The sequence below is a fragment of the Pleurodeles waltl genome, chromosome 6 (genome assembly GCF_031143425.1).
Source record: "Pleurodeles waltl isolate 20211129_DDA chromosome 6, aPleWal1.hap1.20221129, whole genome shotgun sequence".
Lineage (NCBI taxonomy): Eukaryota > Metazoa > Chordata > Amphibia > Caudata > Salamandridae > Pleurodeles > Pleurodeles waltl.
The window spans coordinates 1,601,571,043-1,601,584,270 of NC_090445.1; the positions used below are offsets into that span (position 1 = coordinate 1,601,571,043).

General features: G+C 46.2%; 1 protein-coding gene across 1 annotated transcript in view; it reads right to left on the reverse strand.

Moving 5' to 3' along the window:
• Window positions 1-1,421: 1,421 nt before the first annotated feature.
• SAPCD2 (suppressor APC domain containing 2) overlaps window positions 1,422-13,228 on the reverse strand; it is a 70,089-nt gene continuing 58,282 nt past the window's right edge. Inside the window, exon 6 of the mRNA XM_069241457.1 lies at window positions 1,422-5,896. Within this exon, the coding sequence (XP_069097558.1) occupies window positions 5,768-5,896 (129 nt within the window). The 3' untranslated portion in view covers window positions 1,422-5,767. The remainder of the gene's footprint in view (window positions 5,897-13,228) is intronic.

The following is a 13,228-nucleotide window of genomic DNA, read 5'->3' on the forward strand; positions in this document are numbered from 1 at the left end:
AAACAAATATAAAAACTAACTTTAAAGAACACAAAGGAAAAGGTTGGAAGAGATGAGCAACTAACTCACAGAAAAGTAATACTTAAGGACTTTGCGGACAAGGAATGATGCATCATTAATAACAGTGGTTGCTTTGGAATTCACACAGAAAAACTCACTGTTATGGGATCATCATTGTGCATCCTAAAAGTGTCTAGAATCAATTACAGGTCTTAAATAAACCATCAGCAATGGGTAAACACTTAACACTATTTATACAAATAGCACAATGATCAAACACAATAAACTGATCATTTTTTCTGAACCACAAGGTCCTATGGTGAGCAACAGTGACAGCGGAGTGCTTGTGAAGAGAGTAAATAACCAGATACTGTGGGAAAAACAAAAAACCCATGTCACAGGTCAATGTATGAGTAGGTCTCTGGTTGAGGTCATCGGGTAGTCAGACAGCATCACATGCAAACAATCTGATGGTCTGCAGGGCTAATTATGAGCAAAACACTAAGGTACACCACAGTAGTAGCTGATATATGTTTTGAACCCTTATTCGTAATGAGCCGGGGCCTTCATCAGGACAAAGGGGCATGGTCAATGCGCTGTAGACCGCACAACACAACCACACGGGTAGGTGTCAATTTGGCTATAACCACTGCAAAGGAATAGAAAACAAACCAAGAAATTAGTGGTGCGGAGGTTAGAGAACATTCCTAAAACGAGGTTGTAGCACATAATGCACGGTGGATGGTCCCAGTCAAGAGAGCAACAACATGGAGCGGAGTAGCTTTGCTCCGGCACCAGAATAGCCAAATACTCAATAAAGAGTGTCACAGCACCGCCTCCAGAACAGACCGGCTTTGGGCAAGTCGCTCCATTTATATCGAAACTATATAAAAAGAAGGTGGCTCCTAAAGACGTAGTTAGATTTTTCTAACACAAAATACCACAAAAGGATAAGCTTACCTCCAAACTTATCCCATTGAGTAAGAGGTCGTTGCCTGTTTACACCAACTTGTTTTAGAGCATTTAGTAACAAGAGGTAATTTGAGAATTGTGAACTACACCTACAATCGTGTTGTGGTTAGGTTTGTTAAATATTAGTGTTAAGCCAGCCCCAGCACTAAGTTAAGTTTAAATAAAGGTACTGCAAAGCAAATTAACCAGTCAACTTTACTGGCAGCCTCTACTGCATCAAAGCAAAGGAGGTGTGCATTAACAATGGAGTGCATTGCATTACCAGCATCATACAAAAAATACAGCCGATGCTCATAGCAGATTTTCATGATAGTAAAAATTGTTTCTAAAAGTATTCTTTTCTGAACTGAATATATTTTTCCTGGTAGCAGGTCACCTATATCCGCAGAGTAACACTTAAAGCTATTAAATAACAGAAACCCAAAAATCAAATCACAAGTACACACTACTTCGTTGTATGATCAAGTTTTATTTACAAAGCCCTGTGAAAGAAAACATTGACTGCTCCAGTCAAACAATCACTGAACCAAAAGTAACAAAAAACAAAGTAACAAAAATCAAAGTACCAAAACAGCTGGAAAGAAAAGACCCAGCACAAGGGAGAACAAGAACGTGTAAACAGTTCTGGAGCAAAAGCCCCACATATATAGCAGCAGTGAGTAAAGTAAGAGAACAGGCACAACCAAGGAATGCAGGGAAAACACACAAAAACCAACCAATCTCATTTTTAGAATGCATGTACTTTTGTTTAAGAAAATAAAAATCTCATCACAAGCTAAAAGAAAGAACTTAAATTCAGTTGCACTTCATTGCTGTTTCTGAAGTCACTTCTTATGGTGACATTATAACCACACCACAATCTATAAAGCAGTTGTGCGGCTAACCTTGCATCAACATGGTGTGGGGAGTGATGGAACTATGTCCCACTGGCCAGGCTCTCTTTGGTCCACAGTGGAGTGTCTCATCTATTTTGTGAACCTGGTAGGTGTTTAAACGTGTATGTAAACTGGCCCCTTCCTACCCAAATGACAATCTGTTGTACCACCTCAACAAGAACTCGAAGACCACTTAAGAAGGCCTTTTTAACTCAGTCATGCCAACATAATGGGCAGTGATTTTTCACCCTTTTGATTTGTAGGTCAGCCTACTACCTGACCACCTCCGGCTGGAACCTGCCTTTGTGGGGTTCAAGCCGGCCTAACAACTCACTTCTAAGCCTATGAGGGGCACGTCTGTTACTAGAAGAAAGAGCAATTTCATAACATCACCTACAGGAATTGATGGTGGCATGTAATTAGTCATATAAACATGGCACCCAAAGTTAACCATTATCGGTCAGTCAATGGGCATTTTTTCCAGGATGTTGGCAACGCAACGTGGTCACAAAAAGGATGGCCAAGGAAGGCGTGGCACGGATTAACAGGAGTGCATCAGTGCCATGTCCACGTGGGCCGAATTGTGGTCATCAGCTTAAAGTGACAGCACTTCTAGAAATGCAGTCTGTTTTTGAGGCCCTGTTTTAGTTCTTCATTTAATCTGCAAATCCGTCTGTACTAAACCCCACTTTGCTTCTTTAACACAGACTTTTAAAAGAGGGTCTAAGTTGGAGAACTCCAAAAAGGGTTTCAAACCAGCATGCAGCTGTACAGTCCGAAACGCGATGTTGAAACAAATGTGTACATTCAGTCTCCCAGGAAGAGAAATAAACCAAAATATCTCCTCCGGCTGCCTGGAACTGCATTTAAGCCAATAAATTTCAATTTTATAAAAGGGTGTTAAAAATGAAGTAGGCTAGTAAAACACAATGGCTGAACGTGCATGGATGTGTAGTATTGAAATACCTCACACTGCAACAAAATCCTGTTTTACCTCCACATTCAACTATTAAAAAGCCCAAAATGAATACGAAAGCAAGCTGAAACTCCATCTGTTCCCTGAACAAATGCAGCATAATAATTGGAAAACTTGCTGACCACACTCTGCTTCTGCCAAACAGCCAGAGGGCTCACAACAACCCTGGTTGATGCTGCATAAAAACACATTGAAATTGTGGAATTTACTTTACAAATCCCATTACTCATCACAGTGTCAGCCCTCCGGTTTTGTAGTTTCTCTGAATGTTCTGAAAGAGATGGATATAATTGTGCATCCAGACACAAGGTATATGTTTTGGGTTGGTGAAGTGGAGTACGCGACAGTAAAGCGGCGTGAAGGTTACCAGGTCATGAAAGGTGCATCTGAACTACATGGTGCAGAACACTAAAGCCAGACCTGGCAGGTAAAATACAGTGCAGAGGAGATCAAGTGTGATCAACTCACCAAGGGGCAAATACCTTTCAATGATGGATAGAATGTGTGATTTGGGGAAAACAGCAGTCTTCATAGACAAAAGAAGTGGCCCTGAAAATGTCAGCACTTGTTTCATTAATCTCTTGTATTACTGGTATTTAGCATGGCTTGCAGGACAATGATCCTGTTTTAGGTGCAGCAATGACCAGTGCTGCCACTGGCCAGCTCAACGGTGCTCAAGTAACGAGACTCTCCACAAACTTCAAGCAGATGTAAACATTCATCTACCCCGTAACAAAATAGGTCATCATACAGAACTACGCCTTGTTGACCATGGTGCACTGTGGCCAGAACAAATGCAATCCTTCTGCAGTAGAAGGACTCGTAGACCCTCATCCTCCACTGCATTACCTTATGGTCTAATTCTCCTCCGTGATACATCTCTGCCACGGCTTGTCCCCGACATCCGTCCCTTGAGCAAACACTAAACCTGCGCTTAAAACCCCTCTTCAATAAATTGACAATATTCCCTTTGACTCCATCTCCCTGAAGCAAAAAAACTATCTCCCACAGGGATTTACTTTTCTCTTGGGGCCATCTCTATTGTGCTGCAAACCTCTCTTCCATACCAGTCAACCTGTGCCTCAGGCAATTTCTTCCTTGGTGGTAACCACTCTACAATCTGCGCTCCCTTAGTGCCATCTCTTCTATACAATTCTACCTTTGAAGCTGAGGGTCATCTCTGTGCTGGAAACCATTCTCCGGTTCCCATCTACTTTCGCTTACAGACATCTCTTCGGCGCTGGAAACCTCTCTTCCGTACAAGTTTACCTTCCTCACTGGGACAAGTTTTCTGCCTATGTCTACCTTTCGATAGAGGGAAATCTTTTGTGCTGGAGTCCTCTCTTCTGTAACTCGCTCTCAGCAGCCTTCCACTTTAAAGAGTTAACAATAGCGGCGCCCAGTCCATAGTAAGCCCCCCCTAAAGGAGATGAGAGCAACCCACTCCCCAGCCAGGTGAGAAAACTTCCAAAGCATTACTTCACTTTCCATTCCCGAGGTCTAGTAATGGCCATGGTTCTTTTCTGCCAACATTGTTTTTCAAATATAACGAATACAATCTTCATGAATGCCCCAATAATAAAAATAGAAGGGCAGCCGGCTGACGAGTCGAATCGTAGAGAGGCTCCCACAAACCAACTTTCTAGGTGCGGTTTCTCAACAGACTCCAAAGGCTTAATTTACAAAAATAAATAAAAATAAAAACAGATTTACCCCTCGGAGCACCAACGCATCACAGCACCACGAGGTGATCGCGTCTTTACAGAAAAGTGCAAAGTTTTCAATTATTTGAATTAAGCCTGGGTTATTGACTCTAATTTAATGTTAAAAAAAGAAAACACTGCTAGACTTTGGTGCAAGACTAACAACCCATACCAGCTGCCGACTCATTGATGGAGGGGGCGCCAGATAGAGGCTGGATCTAATTTCGACCTCTCATAACTCTTCCAAGTCAAGTAAACACGGGTGTGGCCGCGTCCTGCCAGGCGAACTTTCCTTAATCGTAGCTTCTCTCTCGGTGTGGCCTCTCACAGAAAACAGTCAACTAGCATTCGGGGACAGCAAAATACCGGAAATGTTCATAAAATGCCTAAAAGCCTTCACAAGTTCTCCCACTTATTAGTATTTTATAAACAGAAGTATGGCGCCATCTGTTGGCTGCTCTTGGAAATACCCTGGGTCCGAGATGGTTTCCAGCGCACTGATGTTTGCCGAGCAAGTGGAAATAGTTGGGATAAAAACATTTTCATGCCGATTCAAGCTAATCACTTGTAAGCCAAAAAAACTGCCATGAGGTTGGTCACGAGAAATATCACTCCCTTCCCTAGAGCTCTCCTTTCCCGCCCAATGACTGCCTTCTGCCACACACAACTATTCTGCAGGAATGTGGTGCATACGTACAAATCGTGTAAAAATAAAAAAGGTTAACACATGCATCTCTTTTGCAGATCTCCGTGTAAAAACCCGTCAGCGTAAACTAAAGGGGAACACTAGCCCCCTAACCATGTAACGCCACAAAGAAAAATAAACCGAATTTCTTGACAGGAGTGTACCGTAGTGCATGCAGCGAAAACTGGAGTGTGCTTTCCACAAAGCAGTGCCATCTGGAAAATAAAATAAAACCGGTTTTACCGGACAGTTCTGGAGTGTGCATATCCCCACAATGGCTAGGAATTCTTTAGCACCTAAGTTTGGTGGAATGACTCAGAGGTCTCTCGAACATTAAAAGAGCCCCCCGAGCCATCCTAAGCACTGGAGCTACTGAAAGAGCGGCACGTGGCTCAGTCACAGTTCCAAGAGCGAGGCCTCTGCATGTCCAACAGAGAAAAGTCAAGTCACTTCTGTGAGTCTGTGTGAAGCTACACCCGGACACATTCCAGGGTTTGTGAGAAAACCAGCCCCGCTGCCCCACGATCCCCAGCAGGGCAGCCTGGGTCCGGCCCAGTCAGATGAACGTGGAATCCAGCTGGCTCGAATCGTTGGCGCTCCGGGCCCGCGCCTCAAACAGCTGCTTGATCAGCGCGGATTTCTCTTGCTCCAGCTGAGTGATTCGGTCGCTCTTGTTCGTCACTTCCTGCAGGAAAAGAAGGGGAGTCCGCGTGAGGTCAGAGAAACAGAGCGGGCCAGAAAACACTCCGCAAACAGGGCCACGAATCTACACATTCGGCTAGGTGTGCTACTCGAAGCAGGGCCGAGCTCCACTTCTAGGCGCCTGTCCGCGGAGGTGCCACAGCGGGGAGACCCTACCTTCGGTCTGGGTCACATCGTGCAGCCCGTAAACCCGCCGTTTGCACTACAACGGACTGTGTTCACTCAGCTATGGCAAGCTAGCCTGGACCGCGCCAGCCCAACTCCTGAAAGCTGCCTAAGGTTGTTTTATTTTTTGCAAAGATGACGTAGAAGTGAAAGGCTATCACTCAGGGACACATATGGCTGCCATCATCAGCAGCTTTCACTCTGAACACAAAACCACTTCCTTTAAAAGTACACACAAGCAGATTTTAGCTCTTCAGTAACTGCGAAATGTTCACCCCCTGAACGTCCTAGGCAAGGGAATTTGCAATTTGGTCAAAATATATTCACTTTGAGTTCTGAGTTTAATTATACCTTTAAGTGATGTTATGCGTAAGAAAGTAAATGTTTTACATCGCTCTAGGGTGGCGTGTTTGAACCCCTGACTACCTTACATTTACGTAAGTAAACGTGGCTCCTGACTTATTTTTAAAAGCTGCTCTAAACATTTTTTTTAACAGTCATAATTGTCTATGAAGTGCTTACGTGGCGATTCCGTTGACAAACTGTTTAGTAAGACTGTTTAATAAGGAAATACATGTTCATACCTCAAACTGCCTCTGGGTGTAAATGACACACCTGTGAGTTACAATAGGTGAAAACTCAGCTGCAGGATCCTCCCAGCTTTTTAGTGCATGACAGTGCTTAGTAACTGTGCAGCTTGCATCCAGGGCTCGAGCACTCAGGAGGCTACTTCAGCGTGCAAATAAAAACGTAAAATGTACACAGAACTCACAGATCTAGTGTACGTGTCTGTGCCCCAACTGGACGCGTTTCAGTTAATACACGAGGACAACCCTGGGAGCGCCCAGCTTCTTCAAGCCATCTCTTCAGTCATTCATTTGTGCTTCATAATAGCCGGACAGGTAAACCCATGGGTTATGGTTATTACAGAGATGCTGTGTCGTGATGTGATATCAAGTGTGCACGCATCTTACAAAATGTAGTAACGATAATGGATCCAGTGTAGGGTACACTATGGAGGTTGAATAATTGGAGGTTCAAGTATTTGCTGATTGAGTTGTGTATGGTCGAGGCTGTGTGCACGATCAATACCCTGTCCAGGGCTGGCTTTAGATCAGTGCGACCGGTGCCACCGCACCGGGCGCTGACTTCGGGTGGAGGCGCTGTGTGTGCAAGTACATTATGGTTTTAAAAGCAACTGCTGCAGCCCCTTGCCTCCAGCAATTTTCAGGCAACAATAAAAATGTCAAGACGACGCTGGGGATTCATGTTCTGCCTGGAGAGAGATTGGAGTGTTCTCTAGTGGAAGTTTCAGGGTAGTGCAGAGGGTTAATATGCCTGCTGCAAAGAGTGTGTACCATTCAGCTCACAGTGCATATAATGTAATGGGTTAGTGGGTTACTGCTTTTGTCAGAGGTGTCTTTTTTGTTACGTGCACCTTATAAGTTAAAATCCTGATACAGAACAGTAAACTCTCAACTGTTTTCAAAGAGCTGCATGCATACTGCAAGGTATAGATGAGAACATTATGATTTTTTTCCCCACACTTTCATTATCCTAATGTTGCAGAAAAGGATAGCTTGGGTAGAACTCAGTTCTATTAAAGAGAACCCCCAACCATGGTGTTACATTTTAAATTCCGAGTTTCTGCATCACCGGACCGAGCACTTTTAAACTACACAGCCCACCAGTATAGATGACATGTGAGTCCTACACCTCGTCGTCCTGTCTTATGTAACATTTCATATACACTGATTACACACCTATGATTCATTTTCTTTGTATAATGTGTGTGTGACACAAAGTGCTCTGGCACCATACACTGGTGCTATAAAACTAATTAAATGCATCTGAGAGCGAGTGGTTATTGAGACTTGAAGAGTACTGTTAAAGGGTGGTAGTGAGGGAATCCGTGTCGGATGTGGTCAGTGGGAGTGGGGGGGGGGGTTGCCGGAGGGGTTGCGCGCCAATAAGCATTGTCTTACAGGGTGCCGCCAGCGCTAAGGCCGGCCCAGATCCCGTCACACAGGAAATGAATGATATTCCACTGACTTGTAATCATTCCATCTCTATAACCAGCATCAACTCAGCCAGTCTGTGACAGCAGCGCTAGCTTCGACCTCACACAGAGCTGGCACAGGACATAGTGGCCCAATCCTCCCTCAGACACCAGAAAAGCAAGGCTCAGGCCCTCCGCTATGAGGCCCCGCCCAGCAGGGGTTACAGCTGGGTCCGCTGTCGCATGCCCGGGTCTACACCACTGTCACCTTTGATCAGGGAAGCAGATCTCTAAATAAACACTGCCAGAGAATATCATCCAGGAACTGAAGGACGGCGGTGCCAGAGCCTCAGGAGCAAAATAGAAAGAGAGAAGCTAAGATAATCAGAATGAAAAAAGGAAGAAATACGAGGCAAAGGCAGTAGGTGAGTAATTAAATGAGAAAGGGTAGGATTGATGAAATAAGAAAGGATGAAAGAAATGACAAAAGGAACACTGGGTGAAAGAAACGGAATTTTAAACAAGAAAAACAAGGAAGGGTAAAAAAGTTGAATAGCAGGATGAAGTCAAGAAAAGGAAGTAGTAAAGAAATAAAGAATAAAAGAAGTGTTAAAAAGCACGAAACAAAAGAAAAGAAGAAAAAAGATAAAAGGCAGAAAAAGAAAAAGAAAAGTGGTTGACATAAGGTTAACAAAGCATCAAATGTAAATGTGACAAAAAGAAAGAATGAAAGATGATGAATGAAAGGAATGAGAAAAAATATGGAAACATGGAAAGAAAGATGCAGAAGAATAGAAAGGTATGAAAATAAGGAAAAATGGACAAAAGCACACGAAAATGAAAAAAGATTGAATAGTGTTAAACAAAAGGAAAAGAAACAAGCATTGGCAAAGTCACTAGGTCTTGCTTATGTGAGAGTTATTTGCTTTGCCAATGTCTTTTAGCCATTTTGTACAGCAGCATGGCTAAAATTTAGTGGTGTGGCATTGAGGAGAGCGTTGTAGGCAAAAGTGGTGTGGTATAGAGTGGCAGAGAGGAGGGAGAGTGGCAGAGAGGAGGGAGAGTGGCAGAGGAGGGTACTGTGGCAGACAGCAGAGCGGCTTTGTGTGAAGTGCAGCGACGGAGTGGAGTGGCTTAGAATGGCTTTGTGTGGAGTGGAGTGGCATACAATGGCTATGTGTGAAGTGGAGTGGCTTGGGGTACAGATCATTGGAGTGGCGTGGAATACAGATCAGTGGAGTGGCAGAGTAGAGTGGCGTGGAGTGGCATAGAGAGGAGTGGAGTGCCGGAGAACAGAGTGGAGTGGCGGAGAGTGGAGTAGTTTGGAGTGGAGTGGCATAGAGTGGAGTGCAAAGAGTGGAGTGGACTGATGTAGTGGCATGGCAGAGAGTAGAGTGGAGCGAATAATAGTGGCTTTGTGTGAAGTGGATTGGTGGAGAGTGGAATGGCACAGAGTGGCGCAGAGCAGAGTGGGGCGCAGCAAAGAGTGGAGCGGCATAGAATGGCTTTGTGTGGAGTGGCGAAGCATTGAGTGGTGAGGCGTGGAGTGGACTGGTGGGAGTGGAGTGGCAGCAGTGGAGAGAGGAGTGGCAAAGCGTCAGAGTGGAGTGGCAAAGTGTGGAGTGAAGTGGCGTGGAGAAGAGTGAAGTGGCGTGGAGAAGAGTGGAGTGGCAGACAGTAGAGTCGCATAGAGTGGAGTGGCAGAGAGTAGAGTGGAGTTGTGTGGATTAGAGTGGCATAGAGTGGGGTAGCAGAGCGGGGTGGGGTGGAAGAGCGGGGTGGGATGGAAGAGAGCAGAGTGGCACAGAGTAGAGGGGCATAGAGTCGCAAGGCAGAGAGAAGAGTGGCGTGGCTGTGTGAGAAAGTAGCCTCTTTCTAGCCTTGTTACCCCCACTTTGGGCCTGTTTGTGAGTGTATGTCAGGGTGTTTTCACTGTCTCACTGGTATCCTGCTTGCCAGTGCCCAGTGCTCATAGTGAAAACCCTATGTTTTCAGTATGTTTGTTATGTGTCACTGGGACCCTGCTAGTCAGGACCCCAGTGCTCATAAGTTTGTGACCTAAAGGTATGTGTTCCCTGTGTGATGCCTAACTGTCTCACTGAGGCTCTGCTAACCAGAACCTCAGTGGTTATGCTCTCTCATTTCATTCCAAATTGTCACTAACAGGCTAGTGACCAATTTTACCAATTTACATTGGCTTACTGGAACACCCTTATAATTCCCTAGTATATGGTACTGAGGTACCCAGGGTATTGGGGTTCCAGGAGATCCCTATGGGCTGCAGCATTTCTTTTGCCACCCATAGGGAGCTCTGACAATTCTTACACAGGCCTGCCACTGCAGCCTGAGTGAAATAACGTCCACGTTATTTCACAGCCATTTTACACTGCACTTAAGTAACTTATAAGTCACCTATATGTCTAACCTTTACCTGGTAAAGGTTAGGTGCAAAGTTACTTAGCGTGAGGGCACCCTGGCACTAGCCAAGGTGCCCCCACATTGTTCAGGGCCAATTCCCCGGACTTTGTGAGTGCGGGGACACCATTACACGCGTGCACTACATATAGGTCACTACCTATATGTAGCTTCACAATGGTAACTCCGAATATGGCCATGTAACATGTCTATGATCATGGAATTGCCCCCTCTATACCATCCTGGCATAGTTGGCACAATCCCATGATCCCAGTGGTCTGTAGCACAGACCCTGGTACTGCCAAACTGCCTTTCCTGGGGTTTCACTGCAGCTGCTGCTGCTGCCAACCCCTCAGACAGGCATCTGCCCTCCTGGGGTCCAGCCAGGCCTGGCCCAGGATGGCAGAACAAAGAACTTCCTCTGAGAGAGGGTGTTACACCCTCTCCCTTTGGAAAATGGTGTGAAGGCAGGGGAGGAGTAGCCTCCCCCAGCCTCTGGAAATGCTTTCTTGGGCACAGATGTGCCCAATTCTGCATAAGCCAGTCTACACCGGTTCAGGGGACCCCTTAGCCCTGCTCTGGCGCGAAACTGGACAAAGGAAAGGGGAGTGACCACTCCCCTGACCTGCACCTCCCCTGGGAGGTGTCCAGAGCTCCTCCAGTGTGCTCCAGACCTCTGCCATCTTGGAAACAGAGGTGCTGCTGGCACACTGGACTGCTCTGAGTGGCCAGTGCCACCAGGTGACGTCAGAGACTCCTTCTGATAGGCTCCTTCAGGTGTTAGTAGCCTATCCTCTCTCCTAGGTAGCCAAACCCTCTTTTCTGGCTATTTAGGGTCTCTGTCTCTGGGGAAACTTTAGATAACGAATGCAAGAGCTCATCCGAGTTCCTCTGCATCTCTCTCTTCACCTTCTGCCAAGGAATCGACTGCTGACCGCGCTGGAAGCCTGCAAAACTGCAACATAGTAGCAAAGACGACTACTGCAACTCTGTAACGCTGATCCTGCCGCCTTCTCGACTGTTTTCCTGGTGGTGCATGCTGTGGGGGTAGTCTGCCTCCTCTCTGCACTAGAAGCTCCGAAGAAATCTCCAGTGGGTCGACGGAATCTTCCCCCTGCAACCGCAGGCACCAAAAAGCTGCATTACCGGTCCCTTGGGTCTCCTCTCAGCACGACGAGCGAGGTCCCTCGAATCCAGCAACTCTGTCCAAGTGACTCCCACAGTCCAGTGACTCTTCAGTCCAAGTTTGGTGGAGGCAAGTCCTTGCCTCACCTCGCTAGACTGCATTGCTGGGAACCGCGACTTTTGCAGCTACTCCGGCCCCTGTGCACTTCCGGCGGAAAACCTTTGTGCACAGCCAAGCCTGGGTCCACAGCACTCTAACCTGCATTGCACGACTTTCTAAGTTGGTCTCCGGCGACGTGGGACTTCTTTGTGCGACTTCGGGTGAGCACCGTTTCACGCATCCTCGTAGTGCCTGTTTCTGGCACTTCTCCAGGTGCTACCTGCTGCAAAGAGGGCTCCTTGTCTTGCTCGACGTCCCCTCTACCCCCTGGTCCAATTTGCGACCTCCTAGTCCCTCCTGGGCCACAGCAGCGTCCAAAAACGCTAACCGCACGATTTGCAGCTAGCAAGGCTTGTTGGCGTTTCTTTCAGCGGGAAAACACTTCTGCACGACTCTCCACGGCGAGAGGGATCCGTCCACCAAAGGGGAAGTCTCTAGCCCTTTTCGTTCCTGCAGAAACCTCAGCTTCTTCTGTCCAGTAGAAGCTTCTTTGCACCAGCAGCTGGCATTTCCTGGGCATCTGCCCATCTCCGACTTGCTTGTGACTTTTGGACTTGGTCCCCTTGTTCCACAGGTACCCTAGATTGGAAATCCATCGTTGTTGCATTGTTGGTTTGTGTCTTTCCTGCATTATTCCTCTAACACGACTTCTTTGTCCTTAGGGGAACTTTAGTGCACTTTGCACTCACTTTTCAGGGTCTTGGGGAGGGTTATTTTTCTAACTCTCACTATTTTCTAATAGTCCCAGCGACCCTCTACAAGGTCACATAGGTTTGGGGTCCATTCGTGGTTCGCATTCCACTTTTGGAGTATATGGTTTGTGTTGCCCCTATCCCTATGTGTCCCCATTGCATCCTATTGTAACTATACATTGTTTGCACTGTTTTCTAAGACTATACTGCATATTTTTTGCTATTGTGTATATATATCTTGTGTATATTTCCTATCCTCTCACTGAGGGTACACTCTAAGATACTTTGGCATATTGTCATAAAAATAAAGTACCTTTATTTTTAGTATAACTGTGTATTGTGTTTTCTTATGATATTGTGCATATGACACTAAGTGGTACTGTAGTAGCTTCACACGTCTCCTAGTTCAGCCTAAGCTGCTCTGCTAAGCTACCATTATCTATCAGCCTAAGCTGCTAGACACCCTATACACTAATAAGGGATAACTGGGCCTGGTGCAAGGTGCAAGTACCCCTTGGTACTCACTACAAGCCAGTCCAGCCTCCTACAGGCAGACAGTAGAGTGGAGTGGCAGAGAGTAGCTTTGTATGAAGTGGAGTGGTGGAGAGTGGCACAGAGTGCAGCAGCAGAGAGCAGAGGGGCATAGAGCAGTGGGGAGGTGCGTAGAGCAGAGTGGAGGGGTGCAGAGCAGAGGAAGTGGAGAGGAGGGGCTTGGAGTGGTGAGGAGGGGCGTAGACACGAGGGGGGAGTAGAAAGGAG